At 49.8% G+C, this 27,279-nt stretch overlaps 1 protein-coding gene across 1 annotated transcript in view; it reads right to left on the bottom strand.

Moving 5' to 3' along the window:
- Positions 1 to 555: 555 nt before the first annotated feature.
- LOC144930861 (zonadhesin-like) overlaps positions 556 to 27,279 on the bottom strand; it is a 31,900-nt gene continuing 5,176 nt past the window's right edge. Inside the window, exons 7-27 of the mRNA XM_078854319.1 lie at positions 23,507 to 23,615; positions 22,877 to 22,968; positions 22,016 to 22,192; positions 20,631 to 20,833; positions 19,991 to 20,135; positions 19,066 to 19,307; positions 18,130 to 18,294; positions 17,062 to 17,189; positions 16,067 to 16,335; positions 14,909 to 15,117; positions 14,010 to 14,154; positions 11,950 to 12,200; positions 10,790 to 10,919; positions 9,580 to 9,748; positions 8,255 to 8,434; positions 5,368 to 5,498; positions 4,061 to 4,260; positions 2,800 to 2,938; positions 2,184 to 2,324; positions 1,046 to 1,157; positions 556 to 813 (exon numbers count right to left, since the gene is read on the bottom strand). Coding sequence (XP_078710445.1) covers positions 684 to 813; positions 1,046 to 1,157; positions 2,184 to 2,324; positions 2,800 to 2,938; positions 4,061 to 4,260; positions 5,368 to 5,498; positions 8,255 to 8,434; positions 9,580 to 9,748; positions 10,790 to 10,919; positions 11,950 to 12,200; positions 14,010 to 14,154; positions 14,909 to 15,117; positions 16,067 to 16,335; positions 17,062 to 17,189; positions 18,130 to 18,294; positions 19,066 to 19,307; positions 19,991 to 20,135; positions 20,631 to 20,833; positions 22,016 to 22,192; positions 22,877 to 22,968; positions 23,507 to 23,615 — 3,467 coding nt within the window. The 3' untranslated portion in view covers positions 556 to 683. The remainder of the gene's footprint in view (positions 814 to 1,045; positions 1,158 to 2,183; positions 2,325 to 2,799; positions 2,939 to 4,060; positions 4,261 to 5,367; positions 5,499 to 8,254; positions 8,435 to 9,579; positions 9,749 to 10,789; positions 10,920 to 11,949; positions 12,201 to 14,009; positions 14,155 to 14,908; positions 15,118 to 16,066; positions 16,336 to 17,061; positions 17,190 to 18,129; positions 18,295 to 19,065; positions 19,308 to 19,990; positions 20,136 to 20,630; positions 20,834 to 22,015; positions 22,193 to 22,876; positions 22,969 to 23,506; positions 23,616 to 27,279) is intronic.

The raw sequence follows: 27,279 nt of genomic DNA on the forward strand, positions 1-27,279 counted from the left end.
AGGTGCCCCTAGAATGCCAGCGCCCCTAGGCACCTACCCACTGTGCCTAACTGGAAATCCAGCCCTGCTGATGGGATGTGAATGAATCAGCACTTAAGGGAGTGTGCATACACATAAGGGGGCAGCGTAATGGTTTTTAGAGTAATAGTAAGTAATATTCCAGCAGGAACAAAGGAGAGACTTAATTATTGTTCATCCCCTATATAATTGACAGCAAACCTGAAATTCAATGGAAGACCAGCAAAGAGATCCTGATCCAAACCTCCTGGCATAGTCAAGGAAACCCACCCATGTCAGTGGATAATTGTACAGAGCCAGCACTGGGCTCTCTGGGCTGACGTGGGGCGTTAGTGGTGTCTAGGCCATGTGGGAAGTAATTGTTGCTAAGCCTTGTGCGGGGTGAATTCCATCCAGTCCCGACTCAAACAAGCAGTGCACCTGAAGTCAATGAGATCTCTAGTGAGAGTCAGGACGAAGTGGCTTCAACAAGGGTTTGCAGGAGACATTAGGAAGAACAGAGCATAGTAGAGCATTCAGAAGTACAGTGGTTTATTAGACATTATTATTGTTTAGGAAAGGGTTAGAAACACTTGTTAGAATACAACAGCAAAAAAAAAACAAAAACAAAAACAAACAGATGGAAGAAAAAAATGCCAGTAATTAAAACGTGACTGATTTTCATCCTACTCAAATGCAGCATTGGTAACGGAGCTGTAGTCTGGCACATGTGAGTTCTGGTCCAGCGCATCTCTTGATTGGGTCAAAGACAAATTCCTCCTTCTGTGGAATTCCCGTGAATTTTTCCTGTTAATTCTGTAAAGAAAAGTTAACAAGAAATAAAAAGGTGCACTCCTCTTCTTACCGGCAGTGCAACAGAGATCAGACACTGTTTAAAATGGTGCCTTGAATAGTCTGGCCCACTCCTGGCTGTTCTGGGTTTGAGGCATGATGTACGTAGTGTGAATGCTCTGAGAGCTGACAAACCCTGAACTGGGGGAGATGCCCCTCGGCCCTGCTGAGCTGCAGCAGTTGGGAAATGCCGTACCTTAACCTGGATCGCCACACAACCAGGGAGATGATCACAGCGAGGACGATGATTCCTGCTGAAACTCCCACAATGATGTAGACCAGAGAGCTGACACCTTTCAGTGGGACAACTGAGTGAGAAATAGGAGCCTGGTTTAGTACACAGGAGATGAGTGCAAGGGAAAAGTGCTGGAAATGCCATCTCAGACTTACTATGGAACTGCTAGCTCCATGATCCAAACAGCAAATGTGCGTGTCTGTCTAACTGACTGACTGACATTGTGCAGATGGGCTTCTGGAATGCAAGCCTGGGACAGATCCAGGCCCCAGTGCCGCCCAGCACTGGGCTGGACCATCTCTCCAGCGAGCTACCAGAGCTAACAGCTGTTCCCCATTTGGAGGTCTAACTTTCTTCCCTCCAAACAGAGCACCCCATGTGCGCCACGGTAATCTGGCGCACGCCCCTTCTGCAGCCACAAGGGTAGGGCGCTGCAGGAGGCTGTCCTACGGCATAACCCAGTGCGGACGCACAGGTACCTGGGCGTGATGTGAACTGCTCCTCGGGCAGGGAGCATCAGAGCCCCGTCTCTGTGATGCCACCCAGAAACAGGTGTGCCAAGGCCCCTCCTAACTCCTGCAGGGTGTGGAGCTGCGAGCCCCGCTAATGGCGGCAGGCCGTTCTACTAAGCAGCCATTTGTTAATGTGAATATGCCATTTGGCTGGAACGCCTCTGTCAAGCACTGCAGAGCATGCGTCCTGCTCCGCGCCAGGGTAGACCTTCCATTGACCTCAAGGGGACCACGACGCTGGCCCTGCAGGCCCTTACACACAGGAGTACTCTAAAGGGCTTCAGTGGGCTTCACTACTCACACAATCAAGGGTTTGCAGGATCGGACCCTTAGACCAGTGTGGTTAAATCTAGTGCCCTAAAACATGGCATGGGCCTGATTCTGCTCTCTCATTGACCTCACTCCACTGCCTTCAGCAGAGCAATTCCTGATTTGCACAAGTGTAACCGAGAGCAGAATCAGGTTCTGTATGTCCTGGTCACGTAGCCTTTCTGTGACCTTTGGGCCACACTGTCCATACTCAGCGCACAAGGTTTTTGCTGCTGCAGCACTTAACTTTCGAATGACATTCAAAATAGCTTTTTTACCTGGTGTTTCAGCCTCACAGAGAGACCCCTCGTATCCGTCAGGGCACACACAAGTGAAGTTGGAAGAGCTGTTGCTGGATTCGCTTGTATCCTCAATACAAGTCCCACCATTCTCACAAAGATTCTGCAGACATGGGCCAGCTAGAGAAATGAGAGAGAAACAGGTCAGCATCTCAGAATTGCCTACCCCGGTGATGCTTTCTGCTGTAGGTTCCAGTAACCAGTCATACTGGACCAGCCCTGTATTTTTAGGGCACTTCCCTTTGGTGCTTGCCATCCCATATCAGCTCAATTCAGGATGCTCGTCCTGTGCTCCAGTCAATGGTTTTTCTGTACAAGGCTGGTGCCACTGTCCCCACATAACACAACAAGGTGTGGGAGGGGATAGCTTTTATTGGACCAGCTTCTGCTGGTGAGGGAGATGAGCTTTGGGCCACTCAGAGCTCTTCCTCAGGTCTTCTTCCCATATATGACCTCACCCGCCTTGTCTCTCTAACATCCTGGGACCAACACAGCTACAAGACCCTCCACAGTGATGCATTTCGCTGGTAGACAAACACACAGCAAAGACTTCACAGCCCCAGAGCCCAAGCAACGTGGTTAGGAAGTGACTCACGCGTGTAGCATCCGCGTGTGAAGTTAGCGACGGCACAGATCTCTCGGCTGGAACACGCTGCCCTAGTACAGGCAACGCTGGAACTAGCTGTGCACTCACAAGTCTGAGAGCAGTCCTCGGTCACAAACGTTTCTCCAGTCTGGAAGAGAACAGTTAAGGTGTAAAGGCATCTAATCAAATCAGCCAGGGCAATAGGAAGGATGCACTAGGGACCCAATCCTGTTCCCACTAAGTCTATACCAAATGTCCTGTTCACTTCAGTGGGAGCAGGAGTGGGCCCTTTGCAGTTGGGTAAGGTACGTAGAGAAAGCAAACCAGCAGCCTAGGGACCCCAGTAGCCTGGGAAGCCCTAGGCCTGCTCCTAAAGACTAAAGGAGAGCCCAAGTAAAAAGGTCACCCAAGGGTTTGAGAATGAGTGATGGATCCTCACCCCAGCTCAGTGCCCTGTGCAGCCAGGCAATGTCCAATTAGAGCTTGGGACCAGAGACAGCAGCAGCTGCAGCCCGCTGCACTCCCATCCTATGGGGGCTTATGGCCACGTAGCTCTGTGCCACGTGCCACACCTCTGGCAAACCCCTGGCATGTTCCTCTGATCATCACAGAGAGCTGTCTTGAATAGTGATCTGTTCAGGTTTAGTGCTTGTGCACATCAGAGCTATAGCATTTAAACCTCAAGCCATGAAGCTGCTTCCATGAAGTCTGAGCCTGCCTCAGGGTGCGCCTCAGTTTGCAGGGTCAGGCCCTATTTGCAGAAATCTTCATGCAGGGTCTAGTTCTGCAAGATTTTGAGCACATCCCATGTTAGCGCCACCTCATAGGATCGGGCCCACAGCGAGGGTACTAATCCGGACTTTTGTAACTGGATTTTTACATCTTTGGAACCCCAGAGTATAATCTTACTCTCGGATTCCCATGTGTAATTATTCAGAGCAACGATGGGACAGAATGAACATGGACTTCACAAGGCAAGCACATGGGATCCCAGAGAGCATGCTCTTACTGCACTGCTCTGCATGCTTCCCGCAGACAGCGTGTCAGAGATTCACTGGCAGTGCGTAATGTTCCCTTCCTTTGCCTTCCCTCTCTTGAGGGCCCAGGATGTCAGGGCATGAACTGCTGTTGGCTGCTAACCAAGAGCAGCATGCTGACGAGAACGGGAAGGAAAGGAAATCACTAATGGGGAGAGTAATACTCGACACCAGGTGCTGATCACCTCTCAGAGTGTGCCAGGCTGGCGTTCTTCAGGCACTTCCTACCATACCTTATAATATGTGTTGAGGAAGCTGCAGCCACACTCCTTGTAGGGCACGCAGTCATAGCCACTGAGAACGTATCCAGGGAGGCATTCGCAGCCTTCGACACAGGGCGACTCGCACTCGGAGGAGGCTGCCAGGTTGCCGCAGGAATCTGGGCACGCAGTCATGCAGCTGCTGTACTTGCTGTTTGGGGGACACTGCATCTCTGCAAGAAAAATTGGGAGAGCCAAATTGAATCAGGGCGCTACTACACATGGGGACATACGCTGAGCCTTGTGAAAATCCCCACTGTGCTTTCAGCTGGAGAAGGCGTCCTTCCTCCGCAGTCCTGAACCACTGCTGGGTGTTATTTATATATTGCCCTTCCTACCCCAGAGGTGGCTGCATTTCAGGGGTAGGTGAAATGGTCCATATATGTTTTAGAAGAACATTCAAGTTGCAATTCAAGCACTCGAGAGTTAGGAAATGGCAGAATTAATCTTGCACATGCTTCCTGCTCTCAGGTCTGCGGATCAGTGATCTCAGTGCGACTGTTCACATGCTTAAAGTCAGCCGTGTGCTTAAGTACTAGAGCTGGTGATCGGGAATTTTTTGGTGATCAGGTTTTTCACCAAAAAAGGTGGATTGATTGAAACCAGCCCTGTTTGCAAAGCCCAGGTTGTTCTGTTGAATCTTCTGACCCAAAAAGTTTGGGGGAAAAGTTTCAAAATTGTTAAAATGGGATTTTCAAAGTGAAAAGATTTGTTTTTTCAAGGCAAAATGACTTTCTGTTCCAAAATGGTAGTAAATATGGACTAAAAAAAGGCCAAGGCTGAAGCAAAGCATTTCCAAATTATCAAATGGCAGGGATTCAATTGACCCAAACAGATTGTTTTTTTTTCTTTTCAGATTTTTGATTGGTGAAAATTTTCAAGATTTGGCTTTTCATTCAGATTTGGGATGGGAAAATTACACAGTCTCTTAAAGAATGTCCGTAGGACAGAAAAACGGTTTCTCTCCTAGCTCTCTTGAGTAGCTGGCTGAAACAGGGCCTAGGTGAGACAAGCCAGCCTAGGACTCAGTAAGACAATTCAGAAGAGGGAGAGCAGGAGGGGGCTGGTTGAGCCAGCATGCCAACTGGCCTGTGCCCCTGGATCCATGCAAAGACACCACAAGAGCTGAGGGGAGGATGGGGTTAGGGTTATTTTTAAAGCCCAGTAAAGAGCTGACTCTTGGCAGCTTCCGGGTAAAGAATCAGACCTCAGATCCTGGGGGATCTTCCCAGCGGCAAACCCTGATTTCTGGGTCCTATAAAGGGCTCTTCTATTCTCACCACAAGGCGTCTGTGCTCTCCAGTTTTCCAAAGTGATCCCATTCTCCTGACAGACCAGCGCGTACTGCTCCAGGTGCCGACACAGCACAGCATTGTTCTCGGCTTCCGTACACAGGTCAAAGGCACAGCCCCTGTGTGCAACATGAGAAGGCATTCATGCCGAATACAATAGTTACTGCTTTTCCCCTGCTTCCACATGGGGCCCTTTGCTGACTGAGTAGCGAGAGAGGAAACAGTTGTGGGTCCTTGGGAAGATGAGGCCATTTATTCTACAGTGGCTGCAGCTAACATGCAGCATATGCACATATGCCCACGCAAGAAGCAGGGACATGAGTATTTCAGAGCAGGGCCATTCCTTCGGTCTCTCTGTTCCTGTTTGGTGACAGAGCTGTTTCAGATTGATAATGGGCGGCATATTGCTAGGAGGCGAAGGATTTCCTAGTGCAGCTATGTTTGAGAGCACACACCCATACACACACTCCGGGCAGGTCTAAATGCTGCATCGGCGCAGTGGAGGGCTTCAGTGAAGATGCTACTATACCGACGGGACGGGACGGGACGGGAGAGCGTCTCCCTTCAGCGCTGTTAATCCACCTCCCAGACAGGCTGTAGCTATGTCAACTTGAGACACTCTCCCATCAATATTGCGCTGTCTACACGGGGGTTAGGTGAGTATAATGACATTGCTCAGGGTGTGTAATTGTATTGATCTAAGTTTATAGTGTAGACCTGGCCTCATACCACCCCTCCAGACCCGTCCCATATGCACACTCACCATTAACATTGATCCATTGTGACCCTGTCACCTGACCTCATCATCTTGAACATTGGCCGGATTTTTGGAGCTGTCTAATGTCTGTAACATTCCTCTGACTTCAGTGTGTGTGTGTGGTGGGGAGACGGGGGGCAGGTGCTAAGCCCCTCTAAAAATCAGGCCCTTACTGAGAAGACAGAGCAGACCATCCAGGGAAGTTCTGAGGTGTCGAGTGAGGAGTTTCATTATTTGTTGGCGAATGAATAGGGGGCCTGACTCCTTTCCCTTCACACAACTCTGGCTGCATAAAGGGGCCACACAGTGGGTGTTAACTGTGTTTGCACATCCAGTGTTTGCAGTGTTGTGGTAGATGTGGGTCCCATGACATTTACACGCTGACGGAAGGATCCCAACTGCAGGTGCAGCCTGCTAAGTGCAGGAGCCTTGGCAGGCCTGTGTCCGTGCCTGTGATGGGATGCATCAATGGGATCCCCAGAGGTTTCAAGTGAGTTACCTGCAAACTGCAGGATGCTAGCAGAGGCCCAAAACATAACCGAGGAAGTTCTCATTGAAGCCAACAGGGCAAATGACTATGGTCCTTGGGAGACGCCTGCGTGGTGCAGGCAAGAAGTGGCACTGACAGTTTCAGCCTTTTTGTCAGGAGCATAAAGGCTGCATTTTACAAGTCACTAAACATTACAGCTGGAATTTCCAAAGGAGCCTATGGGAGTTAGACACCCAAATCTCACTGAATTTTAATGGGTGTTGGATTCCTAAATTCCTTAGGCTCCTTTGAAGAATCCAGCTTGTATGCCGTGTAGTTGTGGCCGTGTCGGGCCCAAGTTACTAGAGAGACAAGGTGGGGGAGGTAGTATCTTTTATTGGCCAAATCCCTGTTAGTGAGAAAGACAAGCTCTTGAGCCACACAGAGCTGAAGAAGAAGTGTGTGGCTCAGAAGCTTGTCTCTCTCACCAAAATACGTTGGTCCAATAAAAAATATTCCCTTCCCCACCTTGTCTCTCAGAAATCTAGCTTGCAAGTGTAAGGGTTACCAGTGCAAACATGGCTGTGCAACAAAAGGGAAAAGCTACCTGTGGTGGGGCAGCTGCCCACTACGGCAGAACAGGGGTTCAAGGCAGCCCTGACGAGGGCTGCGGCTGGGAAAAGCAGTGAGAGCAGCTGAGGGAGTAGCTGACCACAGCTGTGGCCAGCTTAGTCCGGGCCCAGCTGGCCCTGATAAGAGGGCTGGGGGCCAGGAGCTGGAAGTGTCTCTCTCTAGCCCTGGCGTGGGAAGGGCTGGCTGCCTGGGAGCAGGGTATCTGAAGCAGAGCAGTGCTGGGGAAAAGGGCAAGAGGAGCTGGGGAGCTCCAGCCTGGTAAATCCCCAGGCTGAGGCCCTGTTAAAGGCCCAAGAAGGTACTGGGGCTGCAGAGGGGCAGCCCGGGGATGGGCAAAGGCAGCAGGTCCAACCTCCTTGCCAATGATGAGTGGCCGTTACAGGCTGCAGTCTGCCCCAGGGACAGGGGGCTAGATGATGGCTGGCAGTAGCCACTGGCAGGGCTGGCATCAGGCACCAGTGTTCCAAGCAGGTGCTTGGGGCGGCAGTTTGAAAGGGGGGGCTGTTTCTCCGTGGCGGTGGCAGTTGTTTTCACTGGTTGGGGCGGCAAAAACTGTAGAGCCGGCCCTGGTCATTGAGGCAAGGTGGGTTTAGAGGATTGGGGGTTCCCCCGGGAGGGGAGACCCAGAGTGTGGGGGTACTGTGGGGGCAGAACCCCGAGGTAAAGGGGCACCGGGGTCTGGGAGGGACACTGGGCCTGAGGCAGGTGAGCCACTGGCCAGCAGAGGGCACTCCCAGGCTGGAAAAGAGCTAATTCCCAGACGACCAGCAGGAGGCGCTGCCGGTGGCGAGTCTTCGCTTTGCTACGCTACCTTTCAGAGCTAGGGATAGTGCGAATTCCTCATCAGACAGAGACACAAACATACCCTTGAAAAATGCTCAAGCAGAATCTTATCACTTGCTAATGCAAATCTTGGGCCTGAGTCCCCCTCAATTTCCAAGGACTACACTGGCAGCACTTGCCAGGATCAGGAGAGAATAACAGGAGAACAGCGTGTGTGTCTCTAAGGTACTCACATCTGGAAGAACTCGACGGAGACATTGGACTGACACTTTACAAAGGGACCTTTTGGATCGGTAAGAATCCCACACTTGGAAGTGGCGTTCACAAGGCTCAGCTCACTGGGATCGCAGCCTCCAGCGAGCCCTGTGTTTAACTCGACATTGTCAAGCTCCTCGTCTGAAAGGACTTCTCGCCTGTAATGAATAAAAGATTGACTGACCATCCGTTTTCTCGGTATGTCCAGCATTCACCTGAATATGCTCTTGGTAGTACAGTGAGCTAGTGCAGTGCCATGGGCAGGTCTAAGTTTAAGCAGATAGACCTAGGATCCTGGCACCTACGTTGAAGGAGATGGATGAACACAACATCAGAGGAGTATTAGAGCGCCTCCACAGGATCTCACCGGTTCCTGGATTTTAAAGTCAGACGGGACTGTTACGACCATCCAGTTAGATGTCCTGCATACTATAGGCCAGAGATTTCACCCAGCAATTCCTGCCTCCAGCCCACTAGATGCCTCTCAAGGGGTGGCCACAATGACACAGCTGAACTAGGACAATTGTATCTCGAAGGTACCATCACTTTTCAATGCCAAGAGCGCTAATGGACCATTGCCAGGTGCCTGAAGGCCAACCTGACTCTGTGTATCTGACTCCTGGGACACATTTGGGTCGCCCCGGGCCTGTATATTGTTTGCTTATGTTCTACCAGACAGCCTGCTGCAACAAGCAGTGTTCTAACTCATTCCATCTGCTCTTTGACTATCAGGGGAAAAAACCCTCTGGGTCAGGGACTTAACGGTGGGTCAGCACTGTCCATGTGGCTGGGAAGGGAGCCTAGGTAGGGAAGCGAGGAGGTGCAATGAATTGACACCATCGCCACAGCAGCCTGCTTTGGCAGGGATCACGGCAGTCCCTGACAGAATCCCAGAGGGAGGGCAGATGCTGGCAATGGAGCCTGCCCTCCCTTGGATCATCCCACCCAACAGGCAGGGAGGAGTAATTGACACCTTCCTGCAGAAAGGCCTGAGAGTCCAGCTGGACACAGGGTCTGAGTCACCTCTCTATCCCTCTGGGTTTATGGGGTTGACTCCTTGGAAGTCATGGGCATGAAACTGGACCAGTGCAGTGATGCCTCAGGCCCATGCTCTCCACACACAAGGGCGCTGTCACTTCCTCACCTTAGCAGTGAGCAGGACAAATACATAGGTGGACCCAGAGAGGGAGAAGAAAGATCAGAGATGCACTACGCAGTGCATTACCTCCTGGAACATTAACTAGGGTTTAATGAACTGCCTTTCAGGAGCCAAGTCTGGTCTGTATATATGCAGGGCCAGTACCTGCGCCGGGGGAATGTTCTTGTGATGGGGACTTTCCAGCTTTCCCCAAACACATCCACATCCTTCACTCGAGTGCCATCTGGCTTGGTAAAGTCGTTTTTATACTTCCCATCAAAGTTGCCGCACAAGCCTTCGACTTTGTTCTTGTAGGTGTTGGCCAGGGTTATATCTAATGGGGCCAGAAGGAAAAGCCGATGGAAAGAAACTCGTAGCCACAAGTGCACAGGTGACACAGAATGGAAAGTTAGGCAGCCCCCCAGCATGAGCCATGCCACAGGCTGAGAATGTGGCAGGTGCCCTGTGCATGGGAGACAGACCTGCATTCAGAACTCCTGCAGGGCTAGACCCACTTATACTGGCGACATAAAGGGAATCGCTGCTCGTTGATAATAATTACCCTTATTTATAGGACACCTCTGCCCAAGGGCTCCTACACAGCCCACATACTTGTGCGCACATCTCACTTTCTCCCCCACACACCCTACAGACTGACATATATCCTCGACTCACCTCTCCGATACAGTCCACTTGCTCTGGAATGGTACATCTACACGGCAATGGAAGACCTGCAGCACGGCTGCGGCTTGCCCAGACCAGCTGACTCAGGCTTGTGGGGCTTGGGCTGCCAGGCTAAAAATAGCAGAGCAGATGTTCGAGCTCGGGCTGAAGCCTGAGATCTGAGGCCCTGTGAGGAGGGAGGATCTCAGAGCCGGGGCTTCAGCCTGAGCCTGAATGTCTACACAGCTATTTTTGGCCCTGCAGCCCAAGCCCTGCGAGCCCAAGTCAGCTGACTCAGGCTCTGGAGCTCAGTGCCCTGGGTTTTTTATTGCAGTGCAGATGTAACCTAAGGGATCTCCCACCCTGCAAGGTGCATTCTATTGAATATCATTGAGTTCTTGGAAAACAGACCTTCCTTTCCTGCAAGACAGCTGGGATTTTAAGGCTTTGGGACTATGATTAGGTGTATAAACACCCTGGATCCACACCCCATTCTACCCAAAGCAATGATGTTCTGGGGGATCCAGAGAGAAGTATTGCTGTCTCTCTAGTTCCTGGGAAATAATTTGTCACCGGTTATCTGGGATTTCATACTACAGAGAAGAATCATGCGGTTAGACAATGCAAGTTCACAATTTACTTGGGGATTGGAATCTCCGATAGGACATGGCATTCAATGCATTCTGCAGTGAGTTCTCTTGGTCATTCTTACCTAAGTTTTCAGCACCATCATAGCTGAGCGATAAGCCAAAATCTGTCTCCATGTAAATTCTTGTAGGTCTCTGGTATATGCGAAGACCTTCATGAGGCTGGGCAGGGGGGATGGTTTTCACTCCATCCAGCTAACAGAGACAGAATTATTTATAACTCAGTGGACAGATCAAATTCAGACCTGCTTCCAGCAGAGGTATGTAACACCCAGCTAATCTTTCCTGTTTTCAGGTTTTGTAATGAAATTTTCAGACAGCGATAATCATAAACAACTGATGTTCATCTCCTCACTGTAGCTAAATGCTGTGTAGAAAGAAGCCAGACTGATCTGAATTTCAATATTTTCATACCACTCTGGGAGCCCTCTGGGGTTTGGCTAGAAAAGACAGTGACTAGGTTTTACTGCCAGAAGTGTTAGCAGCAGCAGCTGCCTGTCTCTGGGAGTGCCTCCCAAGACCAGCCCAAGCTGCCCCATTTGTGGTCCCATGCTGGGAAAGCACATCATGCTGTGCCAGGCAGAAATGTGACCCATTGTTGGGAATAGCTGACTTGTTGGGTCCAGAGTGCAATATTGTTTACTGACCTGCCTGAGCGAGACTGGGAGCCAGGAACTCAGGGATTTTAAACCCAGCTCTGACGCTGATATCATCAGCAGGTCCCTTGACTTCTCAGTGGCTCGGTTTCCCCATCTATAAAGTGGGGACCATTATCCATATTTACCTACCTCACAAGGCAGCTGTGTGGGATACTTGCTTAATCTTTGCAAAGTATGATGAGAAGCTGAGACACTGAGAAGCATTGTGTGCTAGTTAGTTTGCAGAAAGGGCTCAAATATAGTGATGCGTATTCTGTGAAATGCCTATTTAAATACAGCCCCGCATCTGCACTCAGGCATTGTTCCTGAGGCCAGCATCAGACTTCGCTCTGAGCAAACACGAGACAGAGTTTCCAGTGGTTACACTGAAAGTCCATTTTGGAACCAGACAGCAGCATTTATGTTCTTCATAGGCCCATTCAAAGACCATGAGACATTCTGCTGCAGTCTAGAAATCCTAAGTGGCATAATCAGTACACCTTATAAATGGTCAGGAATCCCTATTGGTCACTCCACATTTTTTGATGTTACAGCACTAGGAGTGTGCAGCTTAATGCACTTCTTACCACAAGCTGCTTCTTCTGCCTGAACCACACTGTGTGATTGTAAACGGTGACATGTATCTCCTGGAGGAAAGAAATGTGGGACACTCCGGGGAAAAGCTTGTTCTTTCCCTCAATGCTGAAGGATGGCAGGCGGTCAGGGATGCTGGAGACAGTCTGAGACAGCATGTATGTATGTTTGCCTTGGAAGTGATGCATCAAGCCATCAAACGTCAGGTAGTGTGGATCTCCAGTGATGAGGCACTTCCCAAAGCCTAACAGAGAACAGTCACATTAGCCTCCAGCGTGTATGCAGAGCCCAGTCGAACAGGGCCAAGTCTGTGCTGTGGCTCAGTTTTAATAAAGGGCTGGAGGGTTATGACATGCTTTCCTGTGAAAGCTACGATAGGTGCTCAGATACCACAGTATGGACACACAGACCGGCAGGCAGATGGTGAAACTCATCTCTGTGCCGAGAGCCAGTGGAAGTCCTCTGGGCTGAAGCAAGGTTTGAGTGGTTCACAGGCCCTGTGAGATGTGCATGGCACATACGGTTCCTCTGCAGAGGGGTGAGTCTCACCATGACAATGCAGTGGGCTTAAAGTGGGCTCGAAGAAGTGCCAGTTCGGTCATTGCCCAACAGCGGAATTTCAAATAAGTTGCAACACAATGTTGGGGCCTTTACACCTTGTGTCTATGTTTGAAATGACACTTTCTCTGGCTCTGACCTGCATCTCACCTACCTCTGAGGTCTTTGTATTTATTGCTGTTTGCGAGACCTCGCAACCAGCTTTTAATGTGTTGGATAAAAGCAATAAAGGGGTAGGATGTGGCTGACCCCCATGAAAGTGCACAAAGGAGAAGGACAGGGGTGCAAGAAGGCTTCTCCCCTTTTCCATCCGCCCATGCAGGGGCCAGCCACAATCCAAATCCCAGTGCTCTCCTAAACACAGGCTCTGCTTCTTTCTGGTGCCACAGGAGTGCTAGGACAGCTCAAATGGGGAAGGCAAGAGGCTGGAGTTTTATCATCCTTCCACACTGGCCAGCTACACCGCAGAAAATATGCCACCCTGCTCTGCAAATCACAGCGGGGGAATTATTTGCTTGGCAATGAAATACAAGAGCATCTCTAGCAGAGCTGGTCAGACATCTGAGAAACTGATTAATCAAATCAATTATTTGATGAGAAACAACCCAATCCCTTGACAGCCACATTCAACAGGTAACGTTTGTCCAGCTCTGATCCCTGGTGATATTTTTTTTTCTCTTCTTTCATTGTTGTTCTCAGGCTAGCCATGCACTGGAGGACAATGGAGTAATTGCCAATGGATTCATAGGCACTAGTCTTTCCTTCTTTTTAAACTTCATTCTCCGCTGTAATCTGAATTTGACCTTTGGCAGAGATAACATAGGAACTCGTTGCCTTTTGTATCTTTGTTACCAACCAAATATCAGGTTAGTTTCTGTTTAAAAAAATACATCTCAATCTGTTGTTCCATTTTCCTCCACAAATTCGGTGTCTGTTAGGAGAACACATCACTCAGAGAGCGGAGACCTTGCCATGTTCTCTGATCAGTACCATACTATCACTCAGACAGTCAGGACTGAAATGGAATTATACTTATTGCAAATGCAAATGCAGGCCTGATTCGCTGCGGCTCTACGCCTTGCACCATCACACCCAGAGGGGCAAAGTCAGTGGAACGTCTGTGAGCGTTTTATGCCCACTTTGCCCCAGCTTTCTGCAGGTGAAAAGGACAACACATGGAGCAAGGCCACAGAGGGTCAGAGCCCTTGTGTTCTGTCATGTTTGGAAAATGATAAGTGAATTTTCTGTTACAGAAGTACTGGGGGCCAATTCTTGTTTACACTGGGAGCCCTTTCCACCGCAGTGGCAGTGTAGAGCAGCCTCAGGGTGGCACACGTTACTGTTACCTCTGCTTCTAAGGTTCCCTTGCACTGGTAAATGGCCCTCCCTTGTGAAACAAACAATGGCTGCCTCCGGCTTGGATACACTGGAGGGTGGAATGGACTCTTGGTGCCCACCCCCGCCCCCACACCTGCCAGGACCTAGACGCACATACCTGTCGGTTTACATTGGTATTTCCCCTTTTTGTTGAGGATACAGATCTCCCAAGCATCACAGCCATAGAGCTGGCACTGGATGGTGTTGTCCTTCTGACACTTGCATTTGTGGCTGCAGTGGGGTTTTACCCAGCTCTCCCCAGCCTGTGGGAACGCATGCAGTGTTAATGATACATGACACTGCTCTTCTCCAGGTGTGCAATACAAGGTCAGCAGCAAAGGAAGTGAACTGTAATCGACTGTTCAGGCCATTCCTTGGCTGCCTAATCAAGGCCAAGTCTCATGGAGAGCCCATGCGGGGATACCAGATTCCGTTGGCTGCGTTAGGGCCACAGAGAAATTTTGAGAGCTTCGCTTGTGCCCTGACAAACATATACAATGTTACCTTTGGATTCACTGCAACAGACTCTTGTCTTTTCTCTACCCTGCTACACTACAGTGACAACAAAGCTGAAGACCTGCTGGTCTTATTGCCTGGTGTGTGCTAATTTAGACATAAAACAGGACAGGGCCAAACATCCAGAATTGGTGGCAAATCACCAGCAGCCACATTTTCAAAAGGGGCCACTGATTCTGGGGCCTCTGTTTCGGAGGACCCACCTAAGATACTCAGTGTGGGGGATGGACTTGATGACCACTGGAGGTCCCACCCAGCCCTATGTTGCTATGATTCTGTGATCCCTTGGTTCTGATTTGCCAAAGCACTGAGCACCTGCAGCTTCCACTGGCTTCATCTGGAGCTGCAGCTGCTCAGAAGCTCTGCAAATCAAATCCAAGGTGTCTCCGTTTAGTAATTGCAGATTTATTTCTATTTGACCCACCAGGGTAGCAGGCAGACGCTCCAGCAGCTATTTACAGCTGTTAAAGCCGATAATCACCTGGTACAGAAACTACTTACGCTGTAGTAGTTATCTTCATCATCCCTGCAGCCACAATCGCTCAGTAGTACACACTGGTCATCGCTAAGCACATAACCCTCATTGCAAACACAACCTTCCGTGCATTCCGCTGGCTTTTCACAGAGGGACGACGCATAAATATTATTACATGTGGCTGGGCAGGGAGAAGCACACTCAGTGTAATAGCTGTTGGATGGACAAGGCAATGCTGTGTGAAGAGAATGAAAACAGCATTATTACAAAATGCCAGAGAACTATTCGATGTTCCAGAGCAGACATGCCTGGTGCTGACTGGAAGGACTTGGATGGCAACAGAGCACTAAAGGTTACTTCTTTATGATGCAATGGTGATGGCATAGTTATGGATTCATTTATTGTTGAAAACAGGTAAGCCCCTCAGAGGCTGTCAATTCAATTCTAGCATGAGCACGTCTGAGTTTCTGGGCATTGCTCTGAGATGTGCTTTTCAGCAGTCTAGTTCAGTATCACATCTAGTCTTGGTCACTATTCAAAAAATAAACACAAGAAAAGTGTGACGGCCAGATCCACCAGCGGCTTTGCATTGCTCCGGTGGCCCAAAACAGCCAGAATCATGGTTTAACTGACTGGCAACAGTTGTATTTCTGTCTCTTGCATTGCGGGAGTGGTACAAGCTAGCCAGAGTGTGTCAGCAAATCTGGCTCTTCATATGCAACAGACCCTTAGTCCTTCCTCCGGCAACACCCCCATGGATGCCAAGAGGAGTTTGGAATGAGTCCGAGCCATGTAAGGACGGCAGCACTAGGCTCAAAGGGCTCATGCTCTCTAGTCTCCTTATCTCCCTTCTTCATTGTAGCCTTGTTACCGTGTCTACCAACGTCCTCTCGGCTGCTCAAACCAACCCACCACAGAGCTGCTTCTCAGAAGTGGGCCTAGTTGTGAATGCTGTTGATCACTTTTAACTCCTATTGACTTCAGTGGGAAATGCAAATGTTCAGGATTTGGCCCAGCTATGAACACAGGCCCATGCTGTAACAGAGTCCTAACTGCAGCTAATGACACTGTATCTTCCTGGCATCTTTGATTTGTTAATTAACCACCCAGCTAACACCGCTCGTTAATTCTCACGCCACTGTCAGCCATCGAAATGCCAGGCTGTTTACGCTGAGTCTACTTACGGCAGAATGTGCTGGTCCTCCATTTAATGATGACTCCCTGCTTCTTGCAGGTGTCCACATAGGCCTGTGTGATGGCACAGAGAGTGGACAGCATGCCATCATATTTACACATGTCGTAGATGCAGGTCTGGATGAAGAGGTCAGGCTCAATCAGATGGTGACATGGTTTGAAGGTGTCTGACTTTAAAACATTGCACTGGTTTTCAATGCCTGGCTTCTCCTCTGCCGTGCAAGGTGGGCCCAGCTCTTCTTGTGTGTCTGGCAAGCAGCTGCAAGAAAGCACAACATGGCGTGTTTCAGTTTGGAGAGGACCGTGCAGGCTGACACCCAGGCTGGAATGTTGGCTGCTGGTGAGAGGAGCCAAATGATGGAGGCTGCAGTGTTCTCTCTAGTCACCATATGCCAGGAGCACTGCCGGCTTTCACCACCCCATCAGCGTGTCTCAGCCCTGACACAGAGGGACAACCTCCCTAAGTTGTTCAGATGCAATGCTCATGCAATCCTTGGCATTTCTGCTGGGACTGCCCATTCAAGCTAACTGGGATGTCCATTAGGGAATAACCGATACCACTAGTTCACTTCACTTACACTATCAGACATATTAGTGACTTCAGATTGTTATTGAATGGGACTGGATTTGACCTGACAAAATGCTGGTGAGTGGTTCTGTAGCTCATTGGTAAATCCTTGAGCCACCCCTACACACATAACAGATTTCACTAACTTTCATCACAGAGGGGAAAAAAGCTTTCACCCTATGCCTCTGTGACCTTCGAGACTTAAGAACCTCTTTCCTTCTGGGGCAGTGGCCTTTGCTGGAGACCCAACAGAATGCCAGCTTCTCAAAGAAGGTGCAGAAGATACACCAGGCAGCATGGCCAGTGCATTTTCCTCTACTTGGCATGTTTTAGAGCAGGGATCTGGTTAAAATGTCTGCAAGGGAGCATGTGATCTGAATCAACACAAGCGGGGGAATGAAAAAGAGCCACGTTTACCCCGCATCACTGTCGGCTTCCACTTTCCAGCTGTTTCCAAACTGTGTGACGTTGTTAGCCTGCATGCCATTGGGCATGAGCAGCTCATCCCCACGCTGGCCATTATAGTTACCGCACATGCCACATACCTACAGCAGAAGAGAATAATGTCATAACCAAGGGGCTCTCATCCCATCCCCACTGCTGACCAAGGAAAGATATGGATAAATATTGCAAAAAATCGGTTAGTAACTTGCACAGCGCTTCCCAGTTCAAGCCGTCACTGTAAAATCTTAGTGCACCAATGGAAAAATGAAATGATATTGCAACATATCTGTGGCTCCCTAAGACTTCCTGGCATTTGCCTTGGGAGGGGGCACGCACTCCCTCCAGTAGAGAGGAGGCTAACGAGCTCTTCTGGGCTGAGTCAGCACTAACCGGCCACACCTGGAAGGCTTGTGCGGCCTGGAGGGAGAAAGCTTAAAAAGAGAGAGCCTGCCGTCGACAGGAGCAGTGACCAGAGATTGCTGGCTACAGGGACAGATCATCAAAGAGGATGGCACTCGCAGACCTCGCCGCCCCTGAGACTGCATGGACCTGGCATGAAGCAGGGGTGACCCCAAAGGCGGAGCTGGAGGCAAGCCCTAACCCTGATGAAAGACACTGAGCCTGCAGAGAAGCCAGACTGCCTGAGAGATGGACCTTTTTTCACTCCCTCAGTCGCGGAGGGAGAGGGACAGGGGCCTTTTTGTTTGTTTGTTTTGTCTGGAGAATCCCTTGTGCGCCACAAAGAGGGGAAGGACTCTGTAAACCACTCAAATTGTGGGGGACTCGGGGGGTAGTCTCTGTAACTAACTGCCAGCTATGCACCCAGTTCTGTCATTTCCTGTAACTATCCCTTTGAAACACCCGTAGCTGGTTGTAAAAAGGAAAAGAGAAGAAAACAACGGGTGTGTGCAGGCAGCATTACTGCAAGCAGTAATAATAAAGCAAGAGAAGAAAATAAATTCTAATCAAACCGCAAAGCAGAAGAGGAAAATCCAAGCTTTGAAGTGATGCCCTTTATTTTCTTAACACACTGAATCTCACCTTGGAGAAGTAAGATTCTGGGAGGCTGATTTCCAAGTGCTGATTTCCATCGTATTTCACTAGCAGTCCAAAGTCAGCTTCCACCACCATGTAAATGCCCACATTTCCTATGGACACGCCTCGTAATCGGTTCTTTACCGGAGTGTGGACTCTCTCTTTATTGAGCTGGTGACAACAGACCATTTGTCAGCATAGAACATAGTCACCTAGTAACATTTTTTCTGCTCATAGTTTATTTTCTCCAGGGGATCTGGAGGATTCCCCAACAGAACGTTAGCCCCTTCACAATTCCAACCTTTGAGGCCTCATGGGCTGCAGCGACCACACTTCTGGCCAAGGATTGGACAGAATTCCTATGTCATGCCTTAGCCAGGCAGCTGGAAGGGTCACTGTTGGGGCCCAGGTCCCTCCCCACCAGCCGGGCTGAGTATACATCTCCATTTAATCTCCGGTTCCTGGTTAGCTAATCCAAAAGAATGTCATCCAGTCTCACCTGGTGCGGCTCTCTGTGACCGCAAGTGTCTAAGCCATATAGAGATGTTTGAGTCCGCTACAGCTTTTGACTGTGAACCCTGGTTCTTTAGCTAGTTCAGGCAGTGGAAATTTATGATATTGGATCCAAAGATTCTGGGATCAGGCCCTGCAGACAATGACTCACGCAGGGACATTGGTGCTGCAGCATACTGCAAATAGGTGCTGCAAGAAATTACGTGACATCTCAATGTCACCGTCCTGGGATACACGCGATGGGTGAGGCAAAACCTTTCCCTGGACCGACACAGCGACACCTGCGCTGCACAGACCGTGATACACATGGCTATCAACGAAAGGCATGCCTGTCCCTTACTAAAATGTGAAGATCCCTTTTCCGAAGGCTGTTTTTCTGTGCTGCTTTTAAGTTATCTGATCTCAAAATACAACAGTCCCACTACGTACCAGGATTGCCTTATTCTTCTGAAGGGTGATTCGGTTGCCATAGATGTCAATGTAAACCTCTTTGAGATATGTGGCCCCTCTTTGTCCTCGGTCTTCGTTTTTGCCACTGACAGTCACAGGAACGACACTGCTGATGTTGCAGACTCGGACCAGGGTGTAGGTGCAGGTGCCCAGGAAGGTGTGCATCACTTGGTCAAAGGTGAAGTAGTGGGGATCTCCTGCCACCTGACAGGATGCTCTCCCTGAAGGTTAAATAAATGTCCAGTGACTTTCGAGGATTTTATAGTGACCTCGGCTAATTAACAACTTATGTGTTAGTGTGAGGTGTCATCACTATGAAAGGGCCTGAAGTGGGCTCCAAGGGCCTGATCTTGCCCCTCCTTACTAAGGCAAATTCCGACTGAAGACATTCCAGGTTAATGCCAGTCACATTCAGGGCCAATTTTTTGAGTGAGACATCTCAGCTGATCTGCACAAAAAAGTACACACTGGTAGCTGTGCCAGATCACCTGTGTCTACCCCTGCACGCGAGTACTTGACAAGAGCGATTTAGGCTCTTGGTAGTTTTTAATTTGCCTCCCCCCCGCAGCCCATTGGTATTTTCCTAAATCAACCCCTTTGAGTTCAACGTTTGCATTTGTGGCATTGGGTGATTTGGAGCTTGATTCTGCATTCCCTACTCAGGTCAAACTCCAGTGATCCTGCAAAGGTCTATGCCAGCTCCACTCCCACTGCAGGGGAGGGAGCTCCGTGATTGCAAGATAGGGGATTTGTCTTTGACTGTCTCTTTGCACTGGCAAGAATCAGCCATCAGCTCCTTCCTGTGCCATCACATAAGGAATAAAGTATCTGGAAAAAGTCCTTCTGGCCCAGAAAGGTCTAATTACTCAACTCACATCTGGAATCATTTTCAGGGAGAACTCACCAGGGGAGTAACAGCCCAGCTCCCCGTCCTGAACACCGCATTTCTCCAGCACTCCACACGCCCAGCCTGTGCAGGTGATGTTGTTATTGCTGTTGCAGGTGCAGCGCTCAGTGCAGGCGTCGTGGGTGAACCAGCTCTCACCCAGCTGTGAGAGAACGGAGAAGCACTTGACTAGATAATCATAGAAAGTCTATTGACTAGTGTCACCCGAGTGGATAATCAAAGGAGTTTGGATTAGTTAAATGTCCGTGATACTCTCCATGCCATTAAGTGCCTCCAAAGAGAGACAGTGTGGCCGAGGAGATGGTACCCAGGCCCAGGCCTCCTGAGACATAGGTTCCAGTCTTGGCTCTGTTGCTGGTTGATCTTAAACAAATCACTTGATCACTCTGTGCCTCAGTTTCCCCATCTGTTACACAAAATTGACCTCCTTTCAAAAGTGCTTTGAGACCTGATCTTGAAAAGTGCTTTATACAGTAAAAGCTAGGAATTGTTATTATTTACATGAACAAATACATCCACAGAACCCACTGATCTAAAATCAGATGAAGTGAATCTGTATTAATTGTTACTAGTTACAGTGACAGAGAACAAACCCCAAATTCTTTCAATCAGTTTCAAGATGCTCAGGATAACTTGCCTGATGATAGTGGTTGTTTTCATCCACACAACCGCAGCTGCTCTCCGGCACACAGGTGTCTCCACTCAGAACGTAGCCTTCGTTACAGAAACAGCCTTCCACTGGTAAGGAGCTACAAGGGCTAAACGCAGAGGGAGTCACACAGGTGGAAGGACACCTGCTCCCACAGCTATTGTAATGGCTTCCTCCCGGACAGGAGATTGCTGCAAGTGAGAAGAAAAACCCACATCACTGAAAGGAAAAGATCCCAAAGCAATTCTCTTGAAACTTCCCCTCTTTGTTCCAGGACAGCAAAGGGTGGTTAGAATGCTCTGCATATGGTGACTGCTCTGTGCAATCCAGACCCCTGCTCACTCTGCTTGTGTCTTACTCCCTCCCGCAGCCTGCGCCTGTCTTGCCTAGACAGAGTGGAATGGGGCTTCGGAGCAGGGGCTGTCCTCTGTTGCTTAGACAGTACCCCGAGCAATGGGCCCCCATCTCAGCTGGGGTCCATAGGTGCTGCTCTAATATACAGAAGAAATCATACGCACAATTTAGGGATAAGGAGGAGACTTTAGTGGGGGCACAATGCCCCAAGTCTTCCTACTGCAGAGTTTTTTGCACCTTCCTCTGAAGCAGCTGGTGATGGGGGCCGTCAGAGACAGCATCCTGAGTTTTCTGGCACATGGCTCGGTTCCAAGCAGGCCCTTCCAATGGGGACCGCTTATTGCCTCGATAGGACCTCTCCAGAACAGAGCTCATGCAGCCCGTGCACACAAGGTGGGGGAAGGTCGCCCTGCTGCTTCCTGGGCAGCAGCTGTTCTATGGGCTAATGGAGCAATGGTGGCCCTGATTCTCCTTGGCTGACTCCAGCTTTACACTGGAGTACCTCCATGGACTTCAGTGGCTACTGCTGATTCGCACCAATGGACGTGAGCAAAGACACAGACCCTCTTCCTCTAAAACTGCCAGGCTAGTACCTTTCACAAGGACCTAACATTCCTTCCTAACAATTACAAAGAGAAGGGACTGTGGGGAGTTTCACTCCAATCGCGGCTACTGTTTCTTCCACGGCAGCTCCCCAGACTGGAGACGCTCTTTGGATAAACAGAGCATTTCAACCTCTCAGGCGCTCTTATTTTACCAGCACTAAATTCGGACAAATTAATACTTAGATGCTTTGTGAGGCTAGATCAGATTCAGTCTGAATATTATACCTAACCTGGCAGGATCCAGTGTAGAACTGGACCAGACTCAGGGCAAGAGAACGGAGAGACCACCCTCAAAGCATGACAGAAGAGGAAAGTGCATGCCGTCAGGGAATAGAGGAAGCTCTAATTTGAAGAGCTTCTTGCATGATGAAAGTTGAATTCCAGAACTTAATAGAGATCAATTACAACACTCACGGCACAAAGTATTATTTCTCCATTCTCTGCAGATCCCAGCATTTGTGCACGACTCTGCATAAGCCTGCAGCCCATTGCATAAGGACACTGTCGGCTCCTTAGTGTGACACAAGTCGTAAACACAGTTTTCCAAGAAATTCTCTGGAGCCACTTTGGCGTGACAGTCCTTGAAGATACCTATGTTAAGTCAGGAAAGAAACAGAATCACAGAAGGGAAGATGGAAGAAGCCGAGCGGTGCCACAAACCATCCCCTGTCATGGCAAGGAGTCAGTGCTCCCTGGCCAGTGTAGGCTGACCAGCTCGCTAGACTCAGCCAGACCAAACCTGGAGCTGAATACACCCAAACACTGATGAGATTTGGCTCAGTTTGGCTTAGGCCTGTCTCTACCATTTGCAGGGTAAGTACAACGTCACTCAAAGCGGACATCTTTGTTCTTGATAGAGAGCTAGCAACGCCCTGGTAGTTACTGTTTCCGGAGGAGGGAAGGCCTAAAGCACTTCAGATACCCCTGTAAGAAAGCGGGGCAGTGGGGTCCACCACACTATGTCTCTGCTGCAGCAGAGTGCAAGTTAATGGGAGCTCTGTGCGGGCAGGAGCGGCAGAACGAGGCCCTTGAAGTGCAATGCCCAAATAATCGTCACATCCTGGTGCCATCTCAGTGCAAGATCCAGTCCGAGCAGGTAACTCAGGGCAACTCCTGGGGCTTCTAGTTCAGCTTTTCGCACTGGGGGCCATACACATGTCCCTGGGGACTCGGGGCCGAGGCCCCACGGAGCGAGGTCGGGACGGAGGCAAGGGCAGGCTGTCATTGGGAGTGATTTCAATCAGCTCGCCCAGGGCTCAGCCACGGGCATCGTACCTGTCGGGTCGGTGATCATGCCACAAGCTGTGTCCTCCCTCGCTTCGCTCTCCAGCTGGGGGTCACAGACCAGCACTTGGTCAGGGGAGCATCTGGCAAGAGAGAGAAAAGTTTCTGATGAATGTTTCTTTATCTCCCCGGGCCAGATCTGGACAGGACGATTCCACGTCTGCCCAGCCACAGAGCGGACTCCAGGCTCCCTGAAAGGCTGCGTTCTGCCCCCACCTCCCCCACCACAGGAGGGGGCTCCCATTCCCGCACTGGGCACCTTGGGGTGCTCCACGACTCAGACGGAGTTGAATGAGGGGTGGAACACACTGCTGCGGGAACCAGTGGATCGGTCCGGCTCCTGACTGGGACAGCAAGTGACCTCCCACCCACCAGCAGGTCTTCCTGGACTCGGGGACAGCAGACCTGCGAAGGCAGATGGTAGCAGGCCAGCCACTCACCGCCTGCTTATGCTCAGCTGGGGAGGGGGCTCTTGGGTGTACGGGAGAGGATGGTTGTGCTCAGCCCCAGGAGGAGCCGAGGTGGTGGACCCCTGGATGGGCGCCCTGCGGCTGAGTAGGCAGCACGCTTTCCTAGAGCTTTTGTAGCAAAGACCCCTGATTAGCGTCCTGCTGTACGTACATGGTGTTATTCTCTGCCACCAGCCAGCTCTCTCCAAGCTCCGTGGAATCTCCTGCAATGCTGCCATTCGGCTTTAGGTTGTCATCCTTTGCATCGCCGTTGTAATTACCTATCCAAAATGAAAACCGTGTAGATTACTTGAAATTCACAACTCCACAATGCACACTAGCGTGTGGTTGTCAATCACATTTTAATGAACCGGCTAGCGTGTATGTGCACCAGTGTCCACTCCGGGAAGGAGTACGAACTGCTCCCTACGCGGCTCAGACACCGCACTGCTCACAGCTGAGGAAGATTCCATGGGAGATTAAATGGTAGGGGTCTGTGAGTTTGGAGCAAATGGTTTGGCGTTCCGATTGTGTCAGATCACACGGTGACTCGGGTAAATGGGTGACAATACAATGAGAACTAACCCGCACCCTTACACTCAAATTCTATCATTTCCGAGGCTTAGAAGCCCTGGGGGTAACACTCAAGGAGACGTCATCCCATGGGGAATTTCCAGTCCATCCAGATCCAGGGAGAACCAGAAAACTCACAACACAACCTACTCTTACAATTTAATTCCAGGTGTTTAATTCCAGGTAATTTAATTCTGTGCAGGTGGCTGGGTGGCGTTGGTGGCCCCTGACCTACAGGAGGTGAGAGTAGATGATGTGTGGTCCCTGCTGGCCTTAAACTCGAGCAGTCCAATTTTCAAAGCTCAGTTTTCATCCCAGAGAAATGTGGATGAGCCTCTGATAAGCATCTGGGCTTCCGGACTGTTATTCCACGTATCGGGGTCCATTGGCCCTTTAAGCCTAGAGGCAGCCAGAAGACCCCGTTCCAGGAATACAGGAAGGAACAAAGGCAAAGGAAATGGCCTAAGCCAGAAGCGAGGAAGAGGTCCTAGGGAATGAGTAGTTGGATGGGAAAACCCAGGACGCTGCCCCTGTAAGGGACCGAGCCTGGGAGTCCTGTAGTGCAGAGCAGGGCAGGGCTCCTCTCTCTTCCAGCCAACTGCCTTCTCCCTCAGAACAGGGAGAGGCTGACAGGAGAAGGAAGCCAAAGCAAGAAGGCTGAGCTCCAGCTGTGAAGGACTGGGAACAGTAGTTTCCCCAGGAGCAGATGGGCACAGAAGGAGAGCCCCGGATGTGGAAGAAGAATCATAGAATCACAGAATATCAGGGTTGGAAGGGACCTCAGCTTTGCACTGTTTCTTTTTAAAAACTAGCCCCAGACGGGGGTGCGCATAGCCACAAACTACACCATCTGCTCAAGAAACTCCCTGAAAAAGCACAAGAACAAATCCGCAGAGACACACCCCGAGAACTCCGACCAGGGGTATTCTGTCTGCTACCCAAGATCCATAAACCTGGAAATCCCTGACGCCCCATCATCTCAGGCATTGGCACCCTGACAGCAGGATTGTCTCGCTATGTAGACTCCCTACCAGCACTCCCAGCTATCTTCGAGACACCACTGACTTCCTGAGGAAACTACAATCCATCGGTGATCTTCCTGATAACACCATCCTGGCCACTATGGATGTAGAAGCCCTCTACACCAACATTCCACACAAAGATGGACTACAGGCCGTCAGGAACAGGATCCCCGATAACGTCACGGCAAACCTGGTGGCTGATCTTTGTGACTTTGTCCTCACCCATAACTATTCCACATTTGGGGACAATGTATACCTTCAAATCAGCGGCACTGCTATGGGTACCCACATGGCCGCACAGTATGCCAACATTTTATGGCTGACTTAGAACAACACTTCCTCAGCTCTCGTCCCCTAAGGCCCCTACTCTACTTGTGCTACATTGATGACATCTTCATCATCTGGACCCACGGAAAAGAAGCCCTTGAGGAATTCCACCATGATTTCAACAATTTCCATCCCACCATCAACCTCAGCCTGGACCAGTCCACACAAGAGATCCACTTCCTGGACACTACGGTGCTAATAAGGGATGGTCACATCAACACTATCCTATACCAGAAACCTACTGACCGCTATGCTTACCTACATGCCTCCAGCTTTCATCGAGACCACACCACATGATCCATCATCTACAGCCAAGCCCTATAATACAACCGCATTTGCTCCAACCCCTCAGACAAACACCTACAAGATCTCTATCAAGCGTTCTTACAACTACAATACCCACCTGCTGAAGTGAAGAAACAGATTGAGAGAGCCAGAAGAGTACCCAGAAGTTGCCTACTACAGGACAGGACCAACAAAGAAAATAACAGAACGCTACTCGCCATCACCTTCAGCCCCCAACTAAAGCCTCTCCAACACATCATCAAGGATCTACAACCTATGCTGAAGGATGACCCATCACTCTCACAGATCTTGGGAGACAGGCCAGTCCTTGCTTACAGACAGCCCCCCAACCTGAAGCAAATACTCACCAGCAACTACACACCACACAACAAAAACACAAACCCAGGAACCTACCCTTGCAGCAAAGCCCGTTGCCAACTGTGTCCACATATCTATTCGGGGGACACCATCACAGGGCCTAATCACATCAGCCACACTATCAGAGGCTCGTTCACCTGCACATCTACCAATGTGATATGTGCCAGCAATGCCCCTCGGCCATGTACATTGGCCAAACCGGACAGTCTCTACGTAAAAGAATAAATGGACACAAATCAGAGGTCAAGAATTATAACATTCAAAAACCAGTGGGAGAACACTTCAATCTCTTTGGTCACTCGATTATACACCTAAAAGTGGCCATACTTCAACAAAAAAACTTCAGAAACAGACTCCAACGAGAGACTGCTGAATTGCAATTAATTTGCAAACTGGATACAGTTAACTTAGGCTTGAATAAAGACTGGGAATGGATGTGTCATTACACAAAGTAAAACTATTTCCCCTTGTTTATTCCCACCCTTCACCCCCCCACTGTTACTCACACGTTCTTGTCAACAGCTGGAAATGGCCGACCTTGATTAGCACTACATAAGGTTCCCCCATGCCCCCGCTCTCGTGCTGGTAATAGCTCACCTTATCTGACCACTCTCGTTACAGTCTGTATGGTAACACCCATTGTTTCATGTTCTCTGTGTATATAAAATCTACCCACTGTATTTGCCGCTGTATGCATCCGATGAAGTGAGCTGTAACTCACGAAAGCTTATGGTCAAATAAATTTGTTAGTCTCTAAGGTGCCACAAGTCCTCCTTTTCTCATAGCCACAGTGGGTGCTCAGGAGGGAAGCAGCCCTGACACACCCCTGTTGAACCTGCTGAGCTTCAAGTATTGCCAGGCTTGTCTCCTGGCAATCTAACTGGTCTCTGCTTGCTTCAGAGCGGAGTTTCTCACTCATCACCCACGTGTGTTAACCTGGAGTCTCCTTTGCTGTGTCACTAGATCAGAACTGGGTCTCTTACATGCATCAAATACATGTCTCTGACCTCTCTCTGGCATCTGCTCTATTCCGTCTTGCTGGACTCTCAAGGGCTCGCTGCGATTTGTATCCTGCACGGCACCCAACATTTGGTTACGCTTGACAAAGAATACCAAAGAATTGTGGAGATTAAACATGAAAAGGACATACACTGGGTTATCTACTCCATCTTCTCGGCTACTTCAGCACTGGTCCCCAGAGGACCATTTTCTAATGCTTTGTCTTGCAGCAGACCCACCTTCTACTGCAGCTGGACAACTAAAAACAGCTCTAAAAAGAAGGCTCAGTGATCAGAGAAGCCTTTGCCTGTGCTCGGACTGTGACTACGACAGTGCGGAGACAGTATGCTTCTGCGAGTGC

Source organism: Lepidochelys kempii, chromosome 9 (genome assembly GCF_965140285.1).
Source record: "Lepidochelys kempii isolate rLepKem1 chromosome 9, rLepKem1.hap1, whole genome shotgun sequence".
Lineage (NCBI taxonomy): Eukaryota > Metazoa > Chordata > Testudines > Cheloniidae > Lepidochelys > Lepidochelys kempii.